This window comes from Pimephales promelas, chromosome 24 (genome assembly GCF_988280905.1).
Source record: "Pimephales promelas chromosome 24, fPimPro1.hap1.1, whole genome shotgun sequence".
Lineage (NCBI taxonomy): Eukaryota > Metazoa > Chordata > Actinopteri > Cypriniformes > Leuciscidae > Pimephales > Pimephales promelas.
In genome coordinates, this window is record NC_142792.1 from 11844681 (window position 1) to 11872601 (window position 27921).

Sequence of the window (27921 nt, forward strand, 5' to 3'; positions counted from 1 at the left end):
AGGCACCGATCCTTTAATTCTCGAGATATTTTTCAAATGATAGAATGCTGTTTTGGTGACCGCTCTGATATGACTATTAAATGTATAGATCTGAGTGTATCATAACAACAAGATTACGCACTTGAATCTAATTCTTTAATAACGCTTATTCTTTTATTTTTGTTACCAAACACAATAACCTCGGTTTTATCTTGGTTTAGTTGTAAAAAATGTAGATTCATCCAGGTTTTTATTTGTTCTATACAGTGACATAAAGCGTCTATTGAACTATTGTCATCTGAATCAAAAGCCATATATATTTGAGTGTCATCGGCGTAACTATGGTAATTAATGTCATTATTCTGTATAATCTGGCCTAAAGGTAGAACTGATCCCTGTGGCACTCCGCACGTCATGGCCACCCTATCAGATTCAGAATTTCCGATCTTACCAAAGTAGCTCCGACGATTCAGGTAAGATCTGAACCAATCAAGGACTATTCCGGAGACTCCTACCCAGTTTTCCAGCCTATCTATAAGAATTCTATGATCAACAGTGTCAAATGCTGCACTGAGATCTAATAGAACCAAAACTGTTATTTTATCAGAGTCAGTATTCAGCCGTATATCATTTAAAACTTTGATTAGTGCTATGTCGAGGTCGAAAACCTGACTGATGTGTATCCAAAAGACCACTTAATGTGACAAAGTCATTTAGTTGGGTAAACACAGCTTTTTCAATAATCTTGGCTATAAAAGAGAGATTAGAAATAGGTCTATAGTTATTCATAATCGAAGCATCCATCGTTCTCTTTTTTTAATATTGGCTTAATGGCAGCGGTTTTCAAGGACGTTGGAAAAATGCCCGATTGCAACGAACTATTAACTATTTGCAGCACATCTGTTACTATAGAGCTAAAAATTGTTTTAAAAAAGTATGAAGGCAGTATGTCTAGACAGCACGTGGAAGATTTAAGATGTCTAAGTATTTCTTCTAGAATTTTTTGGTTGATTACATTCAAATGTGACATAAGCAAGTTTTGCCTTGGTGCTTGTAGTGGCGGTACAGAGTCATTATTAGACTGTGTAATACCAATAATCCGTCTAATAGTTGTAATTTTTTCACTAAAAAAACATTAATTAATTACATTTCATAGTGGACGCAAACTCTGATGGTATTTGCCGTATTAGATGCATAAGCTTGTCAACCATGATAAATAAGGTACGTGTATTATTAATACCATTGTTAATCATTTCCGATATATAGAGCTGTCTAGCCTTGCGTAGCGCAATATTAAAATTGCCAAGACTTTGACTTGGCCAAGACCTTTAGAAATAACCAGACCTAAAATATGACCATGAGTGTGTGTACGCTATTGATCCTGGATCTGGATGGACTGGGAGAATCTCGAGAGGGACACGGTGGCTCTGAAAATCGCACGACCACTGCGATCGTCCCACAGGCAACGTGTGGACTCCCCTCTGGATCTGTAGACGCTGGCCAAAATCAGCAGCCCCATGTAGGCCCAGAGATCTGTGGAGAGCAGGAGAGAGAGATCGCTGATTGGGAAAGGACACAGGTGTGCGAGAGAAAAAGCAGAACAAAAGTTGACTCCTGACAATTTGGGGATATCTGTAAAATGAAAGATGATATATTTTTTAAGAACAAAGATTTGTGTAGCTTAGACATGGATAATGATGAACAACTTAAACAGTGAACATGATTGCTGTTGTTGAATGGCAGATATTGAACTTTAAATTGAAAGGGCATTTGCAAAATCTGAAAAGCAGCAATTAGATCTTACGATTGATATTAGAGTTTGTTGAAATTTGTCGTAACATAGGGTGGAACAAAGTACATCGGGCCGCTTTCGGCGGTCGAAGCGGTGTCTGTGATGCACGGTGCTGTGGCAAGACAAATCTGAATCACCCAACCTTAATCTCACAGAGATGGCGAAGCACGACCTGGAGCAACTGTTGGTAAGTATTGTGATGAATTATTTTGTAAATAAATGTTGTGGTGCATGGAAATATCAAATGTTTTTGTTGAGAAAGTTGGTCTACGTTAAGCAAAAGCAGAGGAGGAAACCCGGCACGTCAAGGCTGTTGCCACGGCAAGCAAGGAAACGGGCAAGGAAGAATCGTATACCGTCTCCTGACGGGCTCCACTTTTGCTGAGGCCAGGTTCGAATACAAACTGCACTAATGTAGTAAAACGTAGTACAATATTGACTGTAAGAGAGAATCAAATGATAAATGAATTAGACAAGTTACGGATGGCACAGAGCGTAAATGGGTGAACCGTGTCACTAATGCGGGGGAGCATCTCGCGGGATATGTGACGGCTGAAGTTACGTTAAAAGTAACTTTGGAAGACTCTTGGGCTCCTCATTGAAATACAGGCTGATGGTCGACCTGCTGGGCATCGCCGCCTGTCGCACCTCCACCGGTGCCTTTTGTGCAGGTGTGCTCCACCTCTTTGGCATAAGATGGGTCATCAGCTGGGGACCACCAGTCATCGATGTTTCGCTCCTTTAACCCCGGTACATCTCCTGGTGGCGGAGCGATGGCAGGGATCACTCCCTGCCACCCCCTGCTGATGCCCTAGATGTTACTTGGCCCCCATCCCTTGCTGGCAGATGAACCGTTGAGGACCCAACAAAGCCCCTGCATCCCACTTCAACTGGCCACGTGGTGGCTTTCCAGCCAGCCTCTTTGCAGGCTTCTACCAGATCTGCGTACTTGGCACGCTTCCGTTCGTTGGCAGCCTCCATTCCCTCCTCCCATGGGACAGTGAGCTCCACCAACAAGATGGTCTTGCATAACTCTGACCACATGATCGGGTCTGGCCGGAGCAAAGTTTCCACGATCTCCCTGGGGAATTTTTTTTACAATGACAAGGTCTGTCTACTTTAACAGCACTTACTCAAAATAACAGCAACAACAAAAGAACAAGTAAGTACTTGACAATCTTGCATATGACTAAATAAATTCTCAGTAAATACTAAGTAAAGGGTTTTTTATTTGATTTTTTAAACCCAACTTAACATTCTTCAATCAGTCTTTTAGGTCTCATTGCATGACGACGTGGTCTTCCCCCACCTATCTCAGTGGAAGGTGAGTTTTTTGTGATGTGTTCTGTCAAAGCTGTAGAGCTAGGTGAGTGTTTTCTCAGTTGGTCCATCAGAGATAACTATGTCTGTACTTTCCATACACTTTCAGCAGGTGACGGCGATTTCTTCGCAGTGTGTTGCCATACTCAGTAAGTACCTCGTAGGATCTTGGTGTTGTCTCTTTGATGACCTTCGCTACAGGTCCCCATTTTCCATCACATCTGATGTTCCAGTGGACATAACTGTTTGGCATTCCTGTCATAGGCTTTGCTCTGGCTGTTCACCTTTGCATAATCTCCGTGTCTCTTTTGAAGCCGGTGTTCTCCTGAGGGTAGCCGTGTTCTCAGCTTCCTGTTCATGAGAATTTCAGCAGTGCTAAATAAGGATCCTCTCCAGTCTCAGCAGACGCTTTACAATCTGCAATCTACAGCGGACTCGATGTTACATGCTCAAAACCGTAAGTATCTGCAAAGTCTCTGTAATCCTGACTGCTGAACTGTGGTCCGTTGTCACTCACCACAGTCGCTGGAATTCCATGTCTGGCGAAGATGGCTTTAGTGCGTTTTATCACTTGTTGTGCTGTTGTGTTAGTCAACATCGCCAGCTCCGGATAGTTTGACTTGTAGTCCATTATGACAAGGTAGTCCCTCCCCGCTAGGTGAAACAAGTCTGTACCGACCTTTTTTTGCCGTATTTTGTACTGATTTGGTAAGCAACCGACACCCTGGAACAGATCCTTGTATTCTCTCATTATCTCAGCAGTAGAATCGGCACACGTGTCCATCCGTTTGCTGTGTGCTGTGCCCCTAGTAGTCACTAGAGCGCTATCAATGACATGAAATCGGACCTTTCAGACCTAAAATCGGCCGTCTATCCTCCTCTACTAGAACAAACAGAGCATTTATGGTGCGTCCTTCTCCTTTAAGACTCGCTCTGAAAACACCCATATGTGGAATCGGCTGATCGTTGAATGCCCTCAAGTCCAGTTTGTTTGGTCTCACTTTTGGCCTAGTGCTCATCTTATTGTAGCATTTTCTCGGCAGGACATTTACTTGTGCACCTGTGTCTATTTTTCATTGGCACAGTCACACCATCCACCGTCAAAGGTGCAATCCATTCATCGTCATTACTGTCCATATTAGTCAGAATTCAGAAAAGCGGATGTTAGAACAGCGCATCAGCACAGCACGTGAATGATACGTTTACTTAGCAAGACTTTGACGCACATGCAAATAATGAACTTTTGTGAATTGCGGTGTTGAGGTGAAGGCGCCAGAATTGAACCGATAGAATGCACGATAGCCTACTATAAGTTTTCTTCAAAAGCAGATCAGATATATTTGAATTGTCCACGATCAAAAACCGTGAGACGCACGCACACCCCTAGTTGGAAGTTTAGTTGCTGGCGCTCATGCTTCGTTCGTGGTCGTCACGTGCGCATAGGAAACAAAGTGAGGATTTTAACTCTTTAATTGGCAAATTCATAAATGATGTCCCTGATTTGGGAAAAAAAAAACACACAAAATGACTTATTTTCAATATAAAATATGATTGTGGACTGGATTTTTTTTTTTTTTTACCTTTTATCACAGTCTTGGACATGTGAAAGATTAGAAACAACATTGGTTTTGATGCATTGTTTGTTTTTGTGCAGCATCACAATTTCACTTTTTCTCCCTCATTTACTGTTCGTGGCTGTTTTTGCCCCATTGACTTCCATTATAACCACATTTTTTGATTGCAAAGCCATGACACCATAAAATCGTGCATTTTTGATTGTTGATGGTTTTCCCTGTTGGGAAGAGGTAAAATTTGTCATTTTTACTGTCGATAAGCAGGTGGAACCATTAACCCTTTAGACAGGCCCCTTTATGGAGTATTATAGCATATTACAGTGTGTGTGTGTGTGCGTGCGTGCGTGCGTGCGCGCGCGCGTGAGTGAGAGAGTGTGAGAACTCACCTTGATGCATCTGAGAAAATAAAAATATACAATGCAGCTCTCAAAACTGAAAGTGCTGAAGTTTTTTTTGCAGGAGGTATTGTGTACAGTCAGATCCTGGTTTGGATGTGGCACCCTCGTCGTCATCATCTCAAGCTTCCAATGAAGACGAGGAGGATTCAGAGGGGAGTCCACACGTCTCCTGTGGGATGATCGCAGTGGTCGTGTGATTTTCAGAGCCACCATGTCAGGATCATCAGGATCAAGCCAGGATCTGACTGTCCTGAGTCTGCGGTCAGAGTGAGAAGACAATACCTCCTGCAAAAAAACTTGAGCAGATGCATAAATACACTTACTTTGTTTTTGAGAGCTGAAGTGTATATTTGTATTTTCTCAGAAGCATCAAGGTGAGTTCTCACACTCTCTCACTCATTCACTCACTCACACTGTAATATGCTATTGTAAAAAGCCAGAAACGAAGCTTTTTTTTTTTTTTGCACAGGCCTGTCTAAAGGGTTAAATGGTTCCACCTGGTTATCAACAGTAAAAATGACACATTTTTTAAGAGGAAAAAGTGTAATTAAGACTAAAAAAAAAAAAAGCCACAACAGCACATAAGGGTTAAGTGCAAGTCCAACGAGGCCAAGTAGTAGGGGTGGGCGATATGGAAAAAATATCATATCACGATTTTTTTAGGAAAATCACGAGCACGATTTTTTATCACGATTCTTTTTCAATTTGGTATTAATATTTTGGAAGTGGCTGTTCATTACAGCCAAACTAATGTCCCTATGTTAAAAAACAAAGCCTTAGGTAACAAAAGAAAAAAGAAAGCCACACATTTAGGCCAGTGGCGAAGATAAAAATCTTTGTCATTATTTTTTTTGTTATTAAAAAAATAAGACAAGATAAACATTACACAAATTAATATTCAAATTAAATAAATAGTGCATTAATTTTTCAGATGCACTAGGTGTATTTAGCAGTAGCATTGAAGAAAGTAATTAAATTAAACAAATATGAAATTAAAATAGACTTCACTGAATACATTGATTCTTATTAAAGCTACTATTAAAGTTCTCAGTCAGAGAGTGATTTTCTCCTTGTGTTTTTTTTTTGTTTTCTTTTACTAAAGGGATAGTTCCCTCAAAAATGAATTAGTTTCTTTCTTCTGTTGAAAATAAAAGTTATTTTGAATAATGTAGGTAACCGAACAGTTGCTGCCTGGTCCCCCTATAGTTTTTTATCTATAAAAATAATCTATAGGTTCTCTCCTGGAAGTTAATGGGGACCAGCAACTGTTTGGTTACCCACATAAAAAAAAAATCGTCTTTTGTGTTCAGCACAAGAAAGAAATGAATACAGGTTTGGAACAACATTAGAGTAAGTAAATAATGACAGATTGTTTTTTTTTTTTGTGAACTATCCCTTTAAGGACATGTGGCAGTACTATTTATGGGCTCTATGCACGGCGGTATTTCCGGTGAAGCATTAGGGATGCTCGATAACTTCCGCCGATCATAGAGTCCAATGCAATACCGAGAATTTATATTGAATTTTATACTCCATGGTTATACTAATGAAACGTTAGTCACAAAAACAGATAAAACAGACACCCCTCGTTGTGTTTATGCTTCTTTTTAAAATTATATTAAATAAATATAACTATATATAAAATTACATCTGAACGTGTGTACGTTTCGTTTCAAAGACGGGAGGACAGTAAATTTTGAAGACTCTGCCATAATCCCGTTTTCCTCGGTTCTCCTCCGCTTAAATCTACACAACCGGAAATGGACGAGCATCCTTACGTCAAATGCGGAACTTATGCGTGCATATAGCCCATTCCTGTCGCTTTTAGACCAGCACGCGACGCGTTTAATATAGACGCATCTTACACCAGATGTTCTCTCAAATGTTAGCTTTTACTTTAGACACAGCCTGTTTTTGTAAACATTTTGTGTATTTAACAGTATTAGCATAATAAGACTTGAAAGATAACTTGACAGGCTTCTAGTGCCTGTGAGCGTCGGGGGGTATGCGGTCAGGAAAGCGCACGGTAGAACAGCGCATCAGCGCGTCAATTAAATGTTTAACCGGCAAGGCTTATGCAAATAATGAACTTTTGTGAATTGCAGTGTCCCATACGGTACCTATTCATTCACGTGTGGTGTGTAGGCTACGTCGCGTTTGTACAGTTGAGACGGGGCGCCAGAACTGAACTGATAAAATGCACTGTAACACGATACTACGATATTTCTTCAAAAGCAGATCGTGGAGACATGTTAATCGTCCACGATTAAAAATCGTCATATCGCACACCCCTACCAAGTAGGATCTTGGCCAAGTCCAAGTCCATTGGCTCATTTATTGTGGTTCTGGGCAAAAAGAAGTAAAATCTGGACGGAGGTTTTTTTAGTGTATTTTTTTTTACTCAAAGATACTTAACCCTTGTGCATTGTTCAAATGCACTACCCTTTCGTTATGTTCGTGGCTGAAAAAAGCCACTACTTTAAACCGCTGTAAAAATGTATCAGATAAATATTTTGTTAACATTTTTTTGCATAAATCTATGAACCGACCTCGGTCCTGATCAAAAGTGCTAAATTTTAAGGGAAAAATTGAGGATTTTAACTCTTTAATTGGCAAATTCATAAATGATGTCATTGATTTGGGGGGGAAAAAAAACACACACACAAAATGACTTATTTTCAATATAAAATATGATTGTGGACATGTCAAAGATTAGAAACAACATTGGTTTTGATGCATTGTTCGTTTTCGTGCAGCATCACAATTTCACTTTTTCTCCCTCGTTTACTGTTCGTGGCTGTTTTTGCCCCGTTGACTTCCATTGTAACCACATTTTTTCATTGCAAAGCCATGACACCATAAAATCGTGCATTTCTCATTGTTGATGGTTTTCCCTGTTGGGAAGAGGTAAAATGTGTCATTTTTACTGTCGATAACCAGGTGGAACCATTAACCCTTTAGACAGGCCCCTTTATGGAGTATAATAGCATATTACAGTGTGTGTGTGTGTGTGTGTGTGTGTGTGTGTGAGAGTGTGAGAACTCACCTTGATGCGTCTGAGAAAATAAAAATATACACTTGAGCTCTCAAAACTACATGGAGTAAACAAAAACAAAGTAAGTGTATTTATGCATCTGCTGCCTTTTGATGGTGAGAATTGCAGACTAAACAAAAACAAAGCAAGTGGATAGAAACGCTTGTCATTTGATGGTGAGAAGAGCAGCGTGCAACATGAGAGAGGGCTTGACTTGTCTTGTAGTGAACTTTTAGAGATGATTATGCGGTCTGACCCCTCCAGCGAGCTGCAGGAGGTATTGTCTTCTCTCTCTGACCGCAGACTCAGGACAGTCAGATCCTGGCTTGATCCCGATGATCCTGGATCTGGGTGGACTGGGAGAATCTCGAGAGCGACACGGTGGTTCTGAAAATGGCACGACCGCTGCGATCATCCCACAGGAAACGTGTGGACTCCCCTGTGGATCTGTAGACCAAAATCAGCAGCCCCATGTAGGCACAGAGATCTGTGGAGTCCACAGATCCAGGATCCTCTGAATCCTCCTTGCCTTCAGTGAGCTCTAGGTAGATCCTGGATCTAGGTGGATTGGGATAAATGGTGAAGAATGGTTTTCCACCAATGCGGACACAACTCCCTTTCTTCAGCCTGCAAGAGGCGTGAGTCGAGGGCCGTCACGCTATGCTATCGCAAGGGTCCGGAACATGGATTCTGTGTTCAATCTGTTTTTTACGGAGGAGACGACTGACCTCACTGTCAGCATGACCAATCTCCATGGGCACCGCACAATGAGAAACTGGACTGGGGTGGACTCCACAGATCTCTGTGCCTACATGGGGCTGCTGATTTTGGCCAGCGTCTACAGATCCAGAGGGGAGTCCACACGTCGCCTGTATAGGATTATCGCAGCGGTCGTGCGATTTTCAGAGCCACCGTGTCCCTCTCGAGATTCTCCCAGTCCACCCAGATCCAGGATCATCGGGATCAAGCCAGGATCTGACTGTCCTGAGTCTGCGGTCAGAGTGAAAAGACAGTACCTCCTGCAGCTCGCTGGAGGGGTCAGACCGCATAATCATCTCTAAAAGTTCACTACAAGACAAGTCAAGCCCTCTCTCATGTTGCTCGTTGCTCTTCTCACCATCAAATGACAAGCGTTTATATCCACTTGCTTTGTTTTTGTTTAGTCTGCAAATGCTGGCAAAAACGTACTTTGTTTTTGTTTACTCCATGTAGTTTTGAGAGCTCAAGTGTATGTTTTTATTTTCTCAGACGCATCAAGGTGAGTTCTCACACTCTCTCTCACACACACACACACACACACACACACACACACACACACACACACACTGTAATATGCTATTATACTCCATAAAGGGGCCTGTGTGAAGGGTTAATGGTTCCACCTGGTTATCAACAGTAAAAAGGACAAATTTGACCTGTTCCCAACAGGGAAAACCATCAACAATGAAAAATGCACGATTTTATGGTGTCATGGCTTTGCAATCAAAAAATGTTGTTACAATGGAAGTCAACGGGGCAAAAACAGCCACGAACAGTAAACGAGGGAGAAAAAGTGAAATTGTGATGCTGCACGAAAACGAACAATGCATCAAAACCAATGTTGTTTCTAATCTTTGACATGTCCAAGACTGTGATGTTGAAAAGAAGTCATTTTGCGTGTTGTTTTTGTTCCCAAATCAGTGACACCATTTATGAATTTGGCAATTCAAGAGTTGAAATCCTGATGTTTTTTGTAAAATTGAGCAGTTTTGATCAGGACTGAGGTCGGTTCATAGATTTATGGCAAAAAATGTGACAAAAATATTTAGCTGATACATTTTTACAGCAGTTTAAAGTAGTGGCTTTTTTTCAGCCACGAACAGAACGAAAGGGTAGTGAATTTGGCCAGAGTGTACTGTTGAGTTTTGGAAAAATTTCAAAGCATTTTCCCAAAATATGTGTCAAAATAAGATTCGTCACCAAAAATCATTCCGTTCGCCGAAACAAAGAAAAAGTGACGGCCAAATCGAGACTGGAAAACACCAGACCTTAGTGGCTGAAAAAAGCCACAACAGCACATAAGGGTTAAGAGTGATTTTCCTCATGATCCCAATAGTGCAATATTTGGCTGGGCCCCTTCTTCAGTGACCTGTAATCTTAATCAAATTCAGACTGTACAATAGCGAACAAAGCAATTTTGTTGATGTGGAAGAAAGGAGTTAAAATGGGTATTGGCATTTTCTTAGAAACGTTTGACTTTTAATATGTGTGTATTTGGAGGAGGTACGAGCTGAGGTGGAGGAAGCTCGGGGTGCCTGGACAAAGCGGGAGCAAACAGCTGAGAACTTTGGAAGGCGGGCCTGTCCTCCAGCGCACCATTTCAAGTTCTTGGTCCAGTCGGTGTACGATGTCCTTCCTAGAAAGACCCAAGGGGGCGTGCCGGCAACAGCGAGAGACTGGCACCGACTGGATATGGTTACTGGGACTCGAACGGAGGAAGCCCAGGAAAGAAAGAGGGCCGAGCGTCGGAGGAACGGGTGAAGGAAAGCCCGCCGTGAGCCGGTCGAAGTGGGCTTCGCTGGCCAGAAGCCGCTGAAAAGGCAGCGCGATGGAAAATAGAAAATAAACCTGGACACAATCGCCCGGGTGAGGGTGAGAGCATCGCTGACGACGTGTATTCAAGTACTATTTGTATAGTGGGAATGTGCATTGTATGTTTTTGTGCGTATGTACTTGTTTATTTGATTGGTTTGTAGTATTATTGATGTACTTTGTTTTCTTGTTACTTATATGCTGGCATGGGGTGGGGTGGTTGTAAAAAGCTTGAAATAAAAGATATGAAAAAAATCAAAGATATAGGCACATATGCACACACACACACACACACACACACAGACACACACATTGGCATTTGTCCCCTTCTTTTTGGTTTCCATCCAAAAAAAGAGTTATTAGGCCAGGAAGCATACTTTAAGAGTGATTTGTGTAGATCCATTCAATATTGCAATATATGAAGGTCAAAATCAATACCGGCTGGGACTGTTGTAAAGAAAGAAAGAAAGAAAGAAAGAAAGAAAGAAATGAGAAACTTCATCCTTGTGGCATCCTTTGATAAAAGATGACGCCTGGCTTGCAGAAATGTGAAACACTGTTTAGTTGATTTAAAAGTAGCATTCCTTGATAAGCGTCTACGCTGTATAGGCCTGTCGCATTATCAGTTACACCTGCTTGTTAACTCTGATCTAATTAGCCAATCACAGAGCAGCATGTCATGCATTGTGGCCTTTAAATGGCTCGCTGAAGTCAGAGAACGTCCAGACTGGTTGGAGCTGACGGAAAGGCAACACGGCAGTCACTCGGAGGTACGTGGTGCTGTTTGTTTTTGTGAAGGTCCAAGACTGGAAGTGGTTTGTATGTCAATGGGAAGCCACAGAAATGTCCAGAACAGGGCTGCAGCATTGTGAGTGAAGGTAAAGGTCCAACTAGATTAATGATCAGTTTGTTTGATTGAGTTTGTCAACTGTCCTCTACCTCACTTTCTTCCATTAGGTTCTCCTTTGGTGGTTTCTCTGATGGGAGGGGATTTTGGAAGGATGACTTTTTTTTAGGAGCTTTAAAGAAAAAGCTCAGGTAATGGGATCGGCTCATCTCATCAACGACTCCGTGGAATGAGGTGACAAAGAGGTATTTGTACAGTTTGTTAGATTTGCTGATGTTCCTCAATTGAGAAAGAATTGAGATATGAAATTGAAATTCCTGTGTTTATTTTCTCTCTCTCTCTCTCTCTCTCTCTGAACGGAAATCAGCTGGAGCAGAGGGCGTTTACTGACGGTTGGTTTCCAGGTAGGCCTTGGTGCAAGGCCAGAGAAGAGAAGCATTTACAAACCCAATTGTTGTGTTCTAAGTCCGACACAGTCACCACCCGAGCTGGGTTCATCGCGTCCGGTTTTCACCCGACGGCTCACTGCTGCCGTCCTCTTATGAAGATCAAACGGAGTAAGCTGGCTTTGGTCCCTCTCTTTCTGCAGTGGTTCTGTTGAGGCAAAGTGAAGATGGAAGAGGTCAGAACATACACATGTTTAGTTAAACATTGGAGTAACGAAAGGTGGTGCGTTACGGAGTAATTGAATTTGTTTTCCGTTCTCTGTGTTTGACGTGCCATCTAGGGAAAAGGGTGACGGTCTCGGGTCACACTAGGACGGTGGAACCCTCATGGCACCTCATGGCTTGTGGGAGGAAAGCGGTCTCGCACGCGCAACCGAGCCACCCGTGCGACATCGTGGACTCTGTCCGAAACGGCACTCCCGTGGACTTGCGTCGGTCACCGCAAGTGACGTTTCACTGTGACAATGGAGCGCAACTACTGTGAAGCAGAGAAAGATGTGAAGGCTTGTTTGTGTGAATATGTGTGTAAATGATTAAAGAATGTGTGTTTTTTTGTAGCTCTGTTTGTAAGCGATTGTAAATGGCACGTGTTAATTTGAATATAGAGTGAACGAACGCCAAGGCGAAGCAGTCTGTCTGTAAGTGCAAATGTTTGTGGAACGGGGAAGAGGACTCCGATGCACAGGAGCGCACACGCACGGTGAGTACGGACGTCAACGTTGGAGCTGAAGTTGTTTGGTGGTGATTGCAAGTGGTTTGAAATGGTTTGTGTTTTTGTTTCCGCAGGACTTTGATTGAGCGTCGAGAGGAAGCGGCGCCGGGTGAGTTTGGAGCCTGGTGAGTGTGTGCTCCTGGTCGAGAATAAGCAGCTTTGAGTTGAAGACGTTTTCTTTCCACTGGGATGGCTTGTTGTATTGTTGTTGACATCATTCACTTTGTAAAAGAATGGGACAAGCTATGCTATTGGAAAGAAGTCGTGTTTGGTTGTTTTAAAGCAGTGATGGATTGAGAGGCTGTGAATTTTCGACTGGGAACACAAGCGGTCTAGTGCTTCCAATGTTTGATCCCCAAGTCTAGCGATTGGGCTACAGGGAGGAAAGATTGGAAGCACTAGCAAAGAAGTCATTCGTGAGGCACACCACAAGAAAAGCAAATCCCTCCAACGAACTGTGTCATTGAAATGTGCAGTGTGGATTTGACACTGGGAGATGCTCCAAATGTGTATCGGTTGGGGTGCTTTTTGGTGGTGTGTCTGAGGAATGACTTGTCCGACAATGTTTTTTGGTACCCGCAGTGCAGCGGTTCTCAACTCCGGTCCTCACGGGTTCTGTTCACGAGGGAGACGTCGCGAGGACTGGAGTTGAGAATGGCTGCGCAAGTCATTCCTGAGTCACGGCAGAAGAAAATGTCTCCAACAAACCGTCCCAGAATTTGGAATGAGTGACGTGTCTGAGGAATGACTTGTGCGATAATCTTGTGTTTCTTGCTAGCACTTTTGGCTGAGTAGTTGTGTGCTGAACGGGGTGATGTGGTGTCATCAGCAGAGTTTTTGTTTTGAGATCAATAAAAAGACAAGTAGGAATACACAAGGTTGTTTGTGGCCTGATTGTTATAAAGAGATGATATGAACATGATTAGTATGAGTCAAGTTAAGCTTGGCAGGATAGCAGACATGAATGAAACTCTTGAGAGTGAAAACACAAAGATGAGTGTGTGAGCAGTCTTGGCTGTGGACACACACAGTGAGCTGTTGTGATTGTTCTCTTGACCCGCAGGGAGCTGCAGCGATTGGTCCTCGGACCCCCTGTGAGCCGTAGCGATTGGCCTTCGGACACGCTGTGAGCCGTTGCGATTGGTCGTAGGTAACGAGGAGGCGTGTGTGTCTGCTGACGTGTAACGAGCAACCGCTGTGTGGAGCGTCAGGTGACTCGGAAGCAAGCGCGCGATTGGTTGACGAGTGGAGCGCCAGGTGCGGGCTGACGAGGTGAGCTGTATAAAAGGGTGAGCATTAGTGAAGCGGCAGCGGAAGCGGCATGAGGAGAGCGGCATGTGGAGGGCAGCGTGTTCATCCCTTTTCGTGTGAAGACCGACTCGGGTAAAGACAACGAGCAAGACAACGAGCCAAGACAGCGAGCCAAGACCTGCGAGTGACAAGACCTGCGACTCTACCTGCGCGACTCAACCGAGAAGACGAGACCGAGAGACGCGGGCGGGTAACTCTGACTCTCCCTCTCTATTACTCTGCAGGCAGGCTGCCCTCATCTTGGCTGGGCCCTGGAGGTGTACGCGCTCCTCAGCTTTGCTGCTCAACTCTTCAGGAGAAACCCTGTTTGCAATGCTGTCCCCGCTACAATCCTCTCCCCCAAAACCAGTTGCTCGTGTGTGTGTGTGTGTGTAGTAAATGCTTCAAACCCCTTTGGTCTGGTTATCAAGTCAACAGCCATTTCTACACTCACAAGCCACTGCTTCACTACATACACTCAACAAGCTCAATCGAGTCATGAACCACAAGGTAGCCTTGTGCTAGAACAAGCCACACACCACTACATACACTCAATGAGCTCAGTCGAGTCATGAACCACAAGGTAGCCTTGTGCTAGAACAAGCCACACACCACTGCTTCACTACATACACTGCTCAACAAGCAACGAGCTCAATCAAGTCAGCCTTGTGGTAGAACAAGCCACAAACCACTGCTTCACTACATACACTCAACGAGCTCAATCGAGTCATGAACCACAAGGTAGGTACGCTAAGGCTACCTTGTGGTTCAAGGCTCCATTGAGCTCGTGCCTTGTTATGTGTATGTAGTGAAGCAATGGTTTGTGGCTTGTGGCACCACAAGGCTGACTTGATTGAGCTCGTTGCTTGTTGAGCAGTGTATGGAGTGAGTGTATGTTGTGAACAAGCCACAAGCCACTGCTTCACAACACACACTCACTACATACACTGCTCAACTAACAACGAGCTCAATCAAGTCAGCCTTGTGGTAGAACAAGCCACAAACCACTGCTTCACTACATAGACTCAACAAGGCACGAGCTCAATGGAGTCATGAACCACAAGGTAGCCTTAACATTCCTGAAGCAGTCGTCCTTAGGCTTGTGGTAGAACAAGCCACAAACCACTGCTTCACCGGCCCGCACCTGACACGCATCTCGTCAACCGATAGCGCGCTTGCTTCCAAATCACCAGGGAACATTTTCCCAGCCCTTTGTAGCATTTTTCACCCCCTACATAAATGATCACATACACTTGTTCTCTCAAAAGAATGACACAAACACATTTCTTACAACCAAGTCCTTTATTTGGGAATCATTTGGACCAAAAACACAGCTCACGGAGACGTAACGTCACAAGTGACGGAGATCGGGGGTTTCCTCTTCGCGTATTTCGAAACGAGCCGATGGCGTGCAACGCCTCGGGGCTGCGCAAATCTGCATAGCGTACTCCGCTCCACTCCGTGAGGGACACGCTACCAGCTGCCTACCAGGGGGAGGACTTACAAATACACATATGGCCACATAGGAACGCATATGGAGCACCAACCGAGGCGGCTACTAAAATTTGACTCCAGGGGTGGCAGACGGCTTGCCAAGGGAAGACACATGCTCAGAGAGGCTCACAGTGGAAACACACACGAGACGGTCACCGTGGGGAACCGTGCGCATGGAGGCACCTAGCCGGCGTCCAGAGCGACAGCGGTGGTGCCCGCGTCGTCTGTGCTGGAGGACTCAAGACTTCGATGGAAGAACCGAGGAGATATCGCACTCATCCAGTCCGGGGAGTGGAATGGCGAGCAAGCGAACACGCCTAAGCGGGTCCAGTACCGGCGGAAGCGAGTACGTGAGAGGACACCGGCTCGATTCGCAGATCACACAATCTGGCCAAGGTGTTGGGTGTCGCCCAGCCTGCAGCTCTGCAGATGTCCGTCAGCGAGGCGCCGTGCGCTAAAGCCCAAGAGGAGGCCACACTCCGAGTGGAACGGTAAGACGCACTCCGGCCTTGCTGCCGGTAAGACAAAGCAATGGCGTCCACATTTATCCAGTGAGACAGCCGCTGCTTTGAGAGAGAGCCCTTCCCTTCTGGCTCCCCCCATGACAGACAAAGAGCTGCTCTGAGGTCCCGAAACACCGCGGTGCGGAGAGCACGTACCGGACAGAGCAGTGCCAAGGCTGGGTCTGCCTCCTCCAGGGGCAGCGCTTGCGGGTTCACCACCTGGTCCCGGTAGGGAGTGGTGGGAACCTTGGGCAAAGTAAGCCGGCCCCAACTCTAGGCACGCTTCGTCCCCCACCCTCTTGATGGAAGCCAATGCAACCAGGAGTGCTGTCTTCATGGACAGAAACTCTACCGATTGCAAAGCTTCAAAGGGAGGCCTCTGCAGAGCACTTCAAACTACCGAGAGCTCCCAAGAGGGTACCAGGGGAGGACGAGGCGGATGTAGCCTCGTCCCGTCGAGGAGCCACACTTGCTTGTCTTGTTGGGCCAGTAGGGGGCCGCCAACAAGACCTGCTCGATCTCGTCCTCCTTGATCTCGCACAACACCCGTGCAAGAAGGCTCACTGGGGGAAACGCATACTTGCGTGGGCCCCGCGGCCAGCCGTGCGCCGGCGCATCTGTGCCGAGCGAACCCTCGGCCAGGGAATGAAACTGGGCGCGGTGGGATGAGTCCCGGGAGGCCGACAGATCTGTCTGTGCCGCCCCGAACCGGTCCCAAATCAGCTGGGGCGGACCCGTGACCGCTCGTCGGCTGCAAGGTTCCGGTCTCCTGGAATGCACACTGCACGAAGGGACCTCAGGTGCTTCTGACTCCACATAACAAGAGGTGGCGGGCGAGCTGCGACAACCGGCGTGAGCGTAGGAACTCTGGAACTCGGGGCGAGCCGCGATGCCGTGCCCACCTCGGGACTCGATCGCGTTGCCGCGGCTGCCACGTGCCCCAGGAGCCTCTGAAACGGTTTCAGTGGGACCGCACTCTTGCCCTCGAACTGTCCAAGACAAGTCAGCAGTGAATCCTCTGCAAGGGGCGAAGTTTTAGGCCCAGACGGGCTAGGTGCCGGAGCACCAGGTCTCTGTGTTCGCAAACCTGAGCTCGAGAGTGTGCCGGTATCAGCCAGTCGTCGAGATAGTTCAGGATGCGAACCCCGTGCTCGCGAAGGGGAACAAGGGCTGCCTCGACGATCTTCGTGAAGACGCGAGGCGACAGAGCTAACCCCCAATGGGAGAACCGTGTACTGATATGCCTGGTCCTCGAAAGCAAACCGAAGAAACGGTCCGCGTCGAGGCAAAATGGAGACGTGAAAGTACGCGTCCCCGACAGAAGACACCAGGGAAGGCAGAGCGTTCCACGGGGGTCCGTTCTGCCGGGGGTCTGGCGATAGAGGGGGAAGGGAGTGGCGTAGCCCGGGGACGACACACGTTCCCTTCCGCGCCCTCAGAGACAGAGAGGAACGAGTGGGCTGACGCACTGGGACGTCGAGCGCACCCAATCCTGTCTGTGCGCTCAGTCATGATGTCGAGTCTTTCTTTTTCTTTTAACAAAAGATTCTCCCCCGGCCCTCCACTAACGCTCGCTGGCTGAGGAATCGTCGGGGCTTTGTTCCACACCGTCAGATCACCAGGTCCCCGGGTCGACGGGCCCCCCCGTGGAGGAAACCCATCGCGTAGGGGGGACCGGGACTCTCACTCTAGTGAGATCATTGAGTCTCGACCTCAGTGTCCCGCAGAAGGAACGCGAGTCATCCGCGAACGCTGCTGCTGCATGCCGAATGCCCAGGCATACAAAGCAGCGATCGTGACCATCAGCTGACGACAGAAATGGACCACACCCAGAAGAACGCGGGCGAACCATCTTTAAAAAGACGTGCCGCGTGCAGCTCTTTCAATGAGAGGAGGAAATTCGCTCTTTCAGCGCTGAGGCGACCAGGGAGAAGCGCAAAGTCTGGCAGACCACTGCTCAGATCGCAGTCGATGCAGAACCTCGCCGGGTACCGCCGTCAGGCCAACGCCGAAGAGGACGCTCGTCTCGAAGAGTCTTGAACAGAGTTCTCTTGGCTCCGAAACGAAAACATACTGCGGTTGCGTTCACTTCTCACGGAGTAGGGCGGAGTGCGCTATGCACATTTCCGCAGCCCCGAGGCGTTGCACGCCATTGCCTCGTTTCTAAACACTCCAAGAGGGAACTGCAGTCGTGTCGACGTCCCAACTGGACACTCTGACAAAAGTGTGCGGAGGGTGGCATCCTGCCACAGAAAATAGCTTCTGTAACCCAGTAGGAAATTCTCTGCTTTCACGCAGCGAGCCAACAACCACCACCACATACATCACGCCCAGACCGGGAAAAAGCAAGTTTCGCTTTCTGTCCTCCTCGAAGACAAAATAAGGAGGATGGAAAGAGCGAAGGTTAACCACCAGAGACCGCAATGCCGTGGACAAAACTTTGCTGCTCCAAAAGCAACATTCTCCTGTAGGAATTCCAGCACTGAACCCACTGCCACTTGACTGGGTATATAGTGTGTGCGCCCTTAGAAGTGCCTTACGACAATATAACTGTCTCGCGGAGGAGGAGGAGGAGGCTCTCGCATTCTCAATGAACACCAAAGCTTAAGGCTAACGGCCAGAACGGGGCTACGAGTGGGAGACGAGCCCCGCTCTCCCTCACTCTGGACAGCCAGGAATGCATGCAGCTTCCCCCAAAGATGCAAAGAGCTCCACTTCTGCCTTAACAGAAAATCTGCTGCAAGGTTAAAGGGATACTCCGCCGGGTTTTCGCGTTAAACTACGTTATTCCCTTAATTGAGACGAGCTGATGCATACCTCTCTCGTCTCAGTGCGTGCACTCTATCGCTCCGTATTGCCGCAAAACTATGTTAGCACTTAGCTTAGCCCAGTGCATTACATGTGGGCCAGAAAGAGAAGTGACAAAACACTTCGTCGTTTTCCCCATTTAAACACAGTTACTCGCTTGGTGTAACTCGACCTAGGCTGGTGACACAAAATAAAAGGTGTTTTTCTAAGCGTTTTTAAAATCCATGACTACATTGTGTGGCGGAATACCGTAAAAAAGTGCTTTGGAGCACTTCAACTTGGCGCCGTAACACCTTCACTCGTGAAAAGTCCTCTTACCGGCTCCCGCTTCGTCGCATGTCACGTTGGCTGCATTGACGGAAATAAGAGGGAGGGGGAGAGCGAGGAAGCGGGAGCCGGTAAAAGGACTTTTCACGAGTGAAGGTGTTACTGCGCCAAGTTGAAGTGCTCCAAAGCACTTTTTTATGGTACTCCGCCATGCAATGTAGTCATCGATTTTAAACGCTTACAAAAACACGACGTTTCATTTTGTGTCACCAGCCTAGGTCGAGTTACACTCATCGACTAACTGTGTTTAAATGGGGGAAAACGAGGAAGTGTTTTGTCACTTCTCTTTCTGGCCCATATTTAATGCACTACATACCATAATAACATAATAATAACAAGGGCCAGAGCGACCGCTTCTATAGCTCCCTCGAGGAGAAGGGACGGAACCACCCACCGCAGAACAGAGGCCTCTGAGGCGCCGTCGACTACAGTCAGACACGCGGAACTGAAGCGTGTAGCCGAGCCGAACCGCGTCGAGGATCCGGGGCCAAACCCCTGGCAGATGCCTCCGTTCTGAAAAGAACCGACATGGAGGAAGTGGACTGTTACAACGTGCTGGAGTTTAGGATCCGGTGAACGAGAGGATCGTTTCCCTGCGCCTCTCACTGTCGTGTGTGCCTACGGGCCAAACGCCAGTGGAAAGCGCTCCAACTGGACACTTCGACGCTCACGTGGGCAACGACAGCGATTGTCCTCCACCGGGACACCCTGGGTCGCAGGTCGACGATCGACTTTGTGATCGTTTCATCGGACCTGCGGCCGATGGTGCGTCTTGGACACTCGGGTGAAGACGGGGGCGGAGCTGTCAACTCATCACCACCTGGTGGTCGGTTGGATCCGATGGCGGGGGAGGAGGCTGGACGGGGTTTGCTGGGAACGTTTGGCCCAATCTCCCGTCAGCTCCGGCAGAGCTACGACCGGATCCCGAGGGAGGCCGGAGACGTCGAGTCCGAGTGGACCGTGTTCTCCACCGCCGTTGTCGAAGCGGCTGCTCGGAGCTGTGGCCGTAAGGTCTCCGGTGCCCGTCGAGGCGGCAATCCCCGAACCCGGTGGCCTGCCGTCGAGCTGAAAAAGGAGTCCTATCGGGCCTGGTTGGCGGGTACCGGCAGGCCGAGCGGACTGCGGCCCACCCGGTTGTGGAGGCAAAAACTCGGGCCTGGGAGGAGTTCGGTGAGAAACGGTCCCCCGTGCTGTTTAGTGGGGACGTCGTCGGGCGCTGGAAGGAACGCTTCGGGGATCTCCTCGATCCCGCCACCACATCTTCCATTGAGGCTCAGAGGTGGACTCGTCCATCACCCTAGCTGAGGTCACCGAGGTGGTCGAGAAACTCCTCGGTGGCAAGGCAGTACCTCAAGTCTCTGGATGTTGTGGGGCTGTCTCGGTTGACACGGTCAACTCTGCAGCATCGCGTGGCGGTTGGGGACGGTGCCTCTGGGATGACAGACCGGGGTGATGGTTGTTCCTCTTTTTAAGAAGGGGGACCGGAGGGTGTGTTCCAACTACAAGGGGGAAATCACACTTCTCAGCCTCCCTGGAAAAGCTTACGCCAGGGTACTGGAGAGGAGAATACGGCCGACAGTGGAACCTCGGATTCAGGAGGAACAGTGTGCTTTTCGTCCGGCCCGTGACCGGCTCTGAACTCTCTACAGGGTGCTGGAGGGTTCGCGGGAGTTCGCCCAACCGGTCCACGTGTGTTTTGTGGATTTGGAGAGGGCCGCGTCCCCCGAGGCGGCCCGTGGAGGGCGCTCCGGGAATATGGGGTCCGGGGTCCTTTGCTAGGGGCTTGGTTCGCGTTGCCAGTAATAAGTCAGACATGTTGGACTCCGGCAGGGCTGCCCTTTGTCGCCGGTCCTGTTCATAATTTTTACGGACGGAATTTCTAGGCGCAGCCAGGGGCCGGAGGGTGTCAGGTTTGGGGACCGCACCGTTTCGTCTCTGCTCTTTGCGGATGACGTTGTCGTGTTGGCCCCTTCACACCTCGACCTTCGGCATGCGCCGGGGAGGTTCGCGGCCGGGATGAGAATCGGCACCTCCGAATCCGAGGCCATGGTCCTCGGTCGGGAAAGGGTGGCTTGCTCACTTCAGGTTGGTGGAGGGAGGAATTTGAGTATCTCGGGGGTTTGTTCACGAGTGAGGGAAGGATGGAACGGGAGATTGACGAACGGATCGGTGCAGCTTCTGCGGCGATGCGGTCCATGTGCCGGTCTGTTGTGGTGAAGAAGGAGCTGAGCCGTAAGGCAAAGGGTCATGACCGAAAGGACAAGATCCCGGATACAGGCGGCCGAAATGAGCTTTCTCCGCAGGGTGGCCCTTCGAAGCTCGGTCACTCGGGAGGTGGAGCTCAGAGTAGAGCCGCTGCTCCTCTCCGCATCGAGAGAACACCTAGGACACGCTGGGAACGCCTCGGTGTCCCCCCCAGAAGAGCTGGATGAAGTGTCTAGGGAGAGGGAAGTCTGGCCATCTCCGCTCAGACTGCCGGCCCCGGATGAAGCGGAAGAAGATGACGTGAGAGTTAGGGCCCAGCGTGAAGGAGAGCACCACTGCCTGTTCGGCCAAGATCAAAGGGTCTGTTTGCCCTTTGAACCAAAAACCAAAAGGGAAGAAGGCTCAACACGTCTCCTTCCTCTTGCGCCAGATGCTTTGAACAAACCTGACGAGACCAATGGCTAAGGTTCACAGAAGGAGAGCGAGTAAGAGGTGGGCAGAAACGCTTGCGCGGTCTGTTCCGACCTCGTAGCTCGAGGGCGGCTCTCCTTTTTGTGACCTACAGGTCAAGAACGATTCCGACAAGCTATCCCCGAGCTCTACGTTCCAGCCCCAGATTGCGGATTCCAATGAGGCGGACGGTTTGAGAAGGAGGCTGCCACACAGTTTCCATTTAGACAAGCCTAAAACAGCCTCGAGTGCCCAAACGCTCAACACGCTCACCGTGCGGGTCGTCGTTTGCAGTAAAACAAGGAGGGCGTGGCGGCGGGCGACGACCAAACTCCATGGCGCTTCACCGCAAGCAGAACGTCGCACACCGGACGCGCACTTTCTCGTCAGCGATATCGTTATGTTCGATGACGTGCAAGGAACATAATGTCTGTGCCGTGTCCAATCGAATACAATCGTTGCCGAGTCTGCGGTCCGAAAACGTCACCTCAGAGCATCCGTCAACTGAATCGATTGCCAATCTCGACTGAAAAATCCGATAACGTCAGCGATGCATTCAAAACTAAATGCATTGGCCCTGCATGGGATGGGATTCTTTTTTAAACTTTGGTCTGGGAGTGGGACGGGACAACATTTCTTTCTATGGGAGCGGGACGGGACGGGAGTGAAAATCCACAAAATCCTTTGTTCGCAACAGAACAAAGACGACAACGCGATCACGCTGACGCAGCTGGAATCGGGATTTGTTCCCCACAAGCCTCAAAGGCAAACCTTTGACCTTCACTTCACCTTTGGCTATTCACGCAGGAGCTGCATTACCTTGTATCGTCTTCTCTTACTCTGATTTAGCATCTCTGAGAAACGCACAAGGCAGTGCATTTGACGGCGGGCGCACCTCCGCTTCTGCATCTGCTCAGCAGTCGAGGTGGAAGTGATTCGCCGGTGACGATCCAAAGGGAGTCCGCAGCTCCGCGTTGTGCCGACCTACAAAAACCTTGAGCTCGACTACAGAGGAAAGCTTGCCCCAGAAATGTCGCATCTCTGCGACACGTACGGCAGGAATCGGGATTTGTTCCCCTCGGCACCCTGGCCTTTTTTCCTACTTTTTTACGTTCCTTTCTCAACTACGTGTTGAAAGCTTGGGGTGCGGGTCTGTAATTTACCGCAGGCTACAATGGCTACATACTCAGAATTTAAAAAAAAAAAACCCATTACAACACGATCCAATTGGAAAATAGGAACCAGTGGCACCCTCTCTGTGGAATAAAAGGAAAAAAGAGCCACTCCACATATTGTGCTCAAAAGAACCCACCTTGGAATGCTGAAGACGGCTTCCCAAAAGGATCTTCACGAGGATGGCGATGACGCGTGTTCCAAATTCGACGACTACCCAAAATTTCACAGAAAATCAACACTGTTCCTTTTTAAACATTTTTTATTTGCAGTGCATGCCAATTGCCAACCTATGAAAACCTTGATCTTTCTTTGTGCATTTCAAACACTTTTTCATCACACAAATTTCGCTCTCTTTTCTCGGTCTATTACGCGCTTCTAAACCTTTTGCATTATTGCATTTTTATCCAGTAAGAATTCAATTAGAGAGCTTTACAATTGTAGCAATTACGATTAGAGAGCTCTTTAATTCCATTTTTACTAGTAAAAATACAATTGCAGAGCTCTGCAATTGGATTCTTACACTGTAAAAAAATTCTACAGAAATTTATTGTTTTATCATTTTACAAGTTATTACTGTAATTCGCAATGCATTATGGGTCGAAATGAGTATTACAGTTGTTCACTGTATATTTCCCTGTCAACTGTACATCGATTTACAGGTAAGAGGTGTTCTCACCGTAGTTCATACGTTTTACAACAATTTACTGTGACGTGGCATTATGGGATTGCGCGGGCTGAATACATTTGAAATCTGGTGGACTGGAGCAGGGCAGGATCGAGTTGAAGATAAAAGGCACCATTTACTCAATTTTTGGTAAGTTAACTTCAATTTACGTCCATAAATATTTACAATCTAATGTATTACTTAATGGGCGATTCATATTTTGAACAGAATTCATAACATCGGCGTGTCAGTACATCATGCAATTATTGATCGACTTGTTAACACCTGCGTGTGATCAGGACATTTAGTGTGATGTAAAAGTGTTTGATTCCTATATTTTCCATCGAAACGTTACGTTTATTTAGTAAAGCAATGTGTCTTTAATTTTACATTTCTTGTTTCAGGCGAGGCAATCGCGACGGCGCGCGCTCAGTGGTGAGGCGATCTGAACTTACAAGCACAAGGTAAAACTATCTTAAATGTTATGGACGAATGCTGCCGTTTGTTACAGTTTTATTTGAATTTGCTCTCAAGAGAGTATTTTAGAGCATTGCAGTTTGCAAGACGACAGATCGGATCCACTTAAGTCTTGGTGAGAGTTAGCTTTCTTGACGAAAACATTGGCATGGGCTACATTAACATCGTTGGATGCTGCTATTTTCTCATTTACTTTACCAGTTTTGATTTCGTTTGATTTCGATTTTCGTATGAGAGCATGTAAAACCAGTGTTTAATAAAGGCCTGCATCATAACTATTTAACGCAAATCAATTTGCAATGCCTGTTCGTCATGCTCTCCAGAGAGTATTTTTTCGAGCATTTGCAGTTTGGAAAACAAGGCATGAAGTGCTGTTGAGACAGAACGTAAATACGCACGTGCAGTTAGCTTTGCTGATGAAAAACATTAGAATATGATTTTAACATCGTTGCACGATGCTGCTATTTTTATCATTTATTTCACTAGTTTGGATTTATTATTGAGAGCAAGTAAACCCAGTCTTTAACAAATCCCTGCGTCATAACTAAATACAAAAAATGACTGGCAAAAGATCTGAAAGTTAATTTTATTTTCTGTTCAAAGTTCCCATATTTATCGTTTTCTTAATACTTAATATAACTTGAACCTAAATCTAAATGAGAAATGTATCACTGTAAATTGGTTATCAGAAGTCTCGTAAAGGTGCTAGATTTGACCAGACACAACACTGATTTGCAAGATTGGATACCGTCATTTCACATGCATGTACAACTCTGAATTACTTAATTAGGCATTTTAAAATGCCATATTGATGAGGGCTGGGAAATCTGTCTGTACTGCATTTACTGCACTTAATTACATTACTTTTTTTTTTTTCCTTTTATTATTTTTTTTATTGTAGATGTCAGCAACAGCAGCTGAAGTGGAAAAAAGTTCTACACTCCCAGACTCTTCCAGAATCTTTAAATTACTTAATACATTTTGCCTGTTGTATTTTAGCATACATTTTTATAAACTGTTTTCTTTTTTCTCTTCATTTGTTTTATTTTTAGGTGAACTTCTCACTGCAACCCAGTGGATGCTGAGTATTGAGGGTCAAGTGGTTCTGAATCAACACCCCAATTTCATGGCTGAATTTGCTGCTTTGTTTGCAACTTACTACAACTTTAAAAAGGATTAGTTCATCTAAAAATCAATGTTAGTTCACCTGTCATTAATTAACTACTGGCCTTCGTTCATTTTCGGAACACAAATTAAGATATTTTTGATGAAATCTTACAGGGTTTCTGAACCACACATAGGCCACAAAATCATTGCAACTTCCAAGGTCCAGAAAAGCAGTTAAGACAATGTTAAAATATACCATGTGACTACACTGGATCAACCACAAAATCTCTTTTCTTCTGTGTCAATCTCTGACGCTGTAGTAAACAGTGCATCGCTTCCAGGTTCTACGTTAGAACAAAAAGTATTCTCATCACTTCATAACATTGAGGTTGCTCCACTGAAGTTACATGGACTACTTTAATGAGGTTTTCACTACCTTTCTGGGCCCCGGACGTTGTAATGACGTTGTGGTCTATGTGTGGTTCAGATACCTCTCTGATTTCATCAAACACATCTTAATGTGTGTTCCTGAAAACGAATGAAGGTCAGTAGTGACAGATTAACGAGTAATTAATTACAGAAATGCTTATTGTAAAGTGGTATATTTTCAGAAGTCTGCACATGATCCTAAAGCTTCTGCTTGTATTTTTATGACTGATTTTTGAGCAGATGTTTACCAAGAACATCAATGAAAGTGGAAAGACCTCAGAGAAGAGGAACAACACAGTCAATCCTCATGTGTCTACTCTTCTCATTAGGCTACCCTGTGGACCTTGAGTGGTTAAGCATGCGAGTTGTCAAATGTATATATGAAACAAAAAACTGAGATGTCTATAATTACACAAAATGTAAAAAAGTACTTTGAAACAAAAATAATAGTAATAATAATAGAAAAGCAGAAATTTGAGTGTTAACAAGAGATGCGAGTTAACAATTTTGCCATTCAGTTGTTTGAGCTTAAAGGGATAGTTCACTTTGAAATTAATTTTTGCTATGTTTGATCTTACCTCAAGGGCATCCAAGATGTAGGTGTCTTTGTTTCCACAGTATTTTCAATTTTGACATTTTTCAGTCAAACCGTTGTTGTCCGTCAGTCATACACTGGAGGCTAAGGGGGTCCACCAAAGAGCATGCACAGAGAAGTCAAAATGAAACATGATTTAATGACTCGTAAATGTAAGTACACGTTGATGGCCTGAGACCCGAAACGAGCTGTTTTTGTGAGAAAACGAACAGTATTTATATCGTTTTTACCTCGTGTAACCACAGTGACGTCCAAGTGACCTGAATCAGTTGTTCAATGTCCAACTGAACCGAACTGAATCAGTTCAATGTTACGCCGGTTTTACCTTTTACTAAACATATTTAGATATACCGAAATCATCTTCCATTGCGGTTTCCCGTATATCTAAATATGTTTAGTGAAAGGTAAAACTTCCCAAATCTCTGTATAAAAGCAGAACTTCACTTGCGTTAGCATTCCCATTGACTCCCATTCGTGTTGGCGTCACTTTGACAGCGAATAACTTTACATCTGAGGCGTTTGAAGACCCCATTTGTCCTTTACTTATTTCTAAAGAAACACGACAATGCATAAATAGCTCCATTACCTTGTAGCTTATGTTATGGCCCCGTAGATGCAGTTTTAGTGAAAGTAGGCTAACGATTGCGTCATACCCACGCAACTCTCTGTCGCACAGGAAAGAGATTACCGTACGTACAGGAGGAGAAGGTCGCGCGCAATCGGGGAAACGTGGAGGCAAAATGACAAAAAAATTAATCAGAATACCTAGCAAAAGTGTCTCCTGCTCCTCGCTCATGGACAGCTCCTATTCACACTCTCCGCCTCTGCATGTATCGGAAGGGAATGATTCAGATTTCACACGCCACTGCACTAGAAGACAGACGGTTTGCTCTCGTCACATCTACGTCGTCGAGCTCTATTTGAGTCTGCGCGTCAGGGACGGAAGTGCTAACAAATCGCCAAAAACGGGCTTCAATCGTCTCAATGGAGTTCCGATGAGATTGCTCTGTCCATTTCTTTTACCGTCTATGGTATAAACAAAGAGTGACGTAGGCGCGCAAGCGATCACTTCCAGCGCATGCGCAGACCGAAGCGCCCGTGCCGGCAGATCATTTTGTCATGGCTATGATTACAAGAGGTAAAAACTATATAAATCCTGTTCGTTTTCTCACACAAACCGCTCGTTTCGTGTCTTAGGCCATCAACGTGTACTTGCATTTACGAGTCATTAAATCATGTTTAATTTGGACTTCTGTGCTGCTCTTTGGTGGACCCCCTTGGCCTCCAGTGTATGACTGACGGACAACAACGGTTTGACCAAAAAATGTCAAAATTGAAAATGCTGTGGAAACAAAGACACCTACATCTTGGATCCCCTTGAGGTAAGATAAAACATATCAAAAATTAATTTCAAAGTGAACTATCACCCAAAAATGGAAAATCATTCACCATTTCCTCACCCCCGTGTTGTTAAAAACCTGTATGAGTTTCTTTCTTCTGCTGAACTTAGATATTTTGAAGAATGTTGGTAATCAAACAGTTGGTGGTAGCCATTTACTTTCCATTGTCTGGTTACCAAAATTCTTTTGTGTTCAACAAAGAAAGAAACTCATACAGATTTGGAACAACTTGAGGGTGAGTATGATGACAGAATTTTCATTTTTGGATGAACTATCCCTTTAACTTTTATTGAACCCAGTATCTTGGTGTTAAGCCTTATTTG

At 46.1% G+C, this 27921-nt stretch overlaps 1 protein-coding gene and 1 long non-coding RNA gene across 3 annotated transcripts; both read left to right on the plus strand.

Annotated features, from left to right (window-relative positions):
• The first annotated feature begins 9964 nt into the window (after window positions 1-9964).
• LOC120494796 (uncharacterized) lies at window positions 9965-12866 on the plus strand. The gene is made up of 5 exons (XR_005625893.2): window positions 9965-11546; window positions 11626-11760; window positions 11883-12137; window positions 12243-12661; window positions 12748-12866. It is a non-coding gene; the product is annotated as an uncharacterized LOC120494796 (long non-coding RNA).
• Window positions 12867-19355: 6489 nt separating this feature from the next.
• LOC120473453 (uncharacterized) lies at window positions 19356-26178 on the plus strand. 2 transcript variants are annotated; one of them, XM_089127053.1, is made up of 3 exons: window positions 19356-24054; window positions 25495-25718; window positions 25844-26178. In XM_089127053.1, the coding sequence occupies exon 1, from the start codon at window positions 19858-19860 to the stop codon at window positions 20398-20400; it is 543 nt and encodes a 180-aa protein (XP_088983179.1). In that variant the 5' UTR covers window positions 19356-19857; the 3' UTR covers window positions 20401-24054; window positions 25495-25718; window positions 25844-26178. The 2 variants fall into 2 exon arrangements, with proteins under 2 accessions (XP_088983179.1, XP_088983180.1); XM_089127054.1 differs by lacking the exons at window positions 25495-25718; window positions 25844-26178 and adding an exon at window positions 24969-25373.
• The last annotated feature ends 1743 nt before the right edge of the window (window positions 26179-27921 follow it).

Bases quoted from the DNA above. Each gene is read 5' to 3' on its own strand.
- LOC120473453 (XM_089127053.1), top strand. From the start codon at position 19,858: ATGGTGCGTCTTGGACACTCGGGTGAAGACGGGGGCGGAGCTGTCAAC.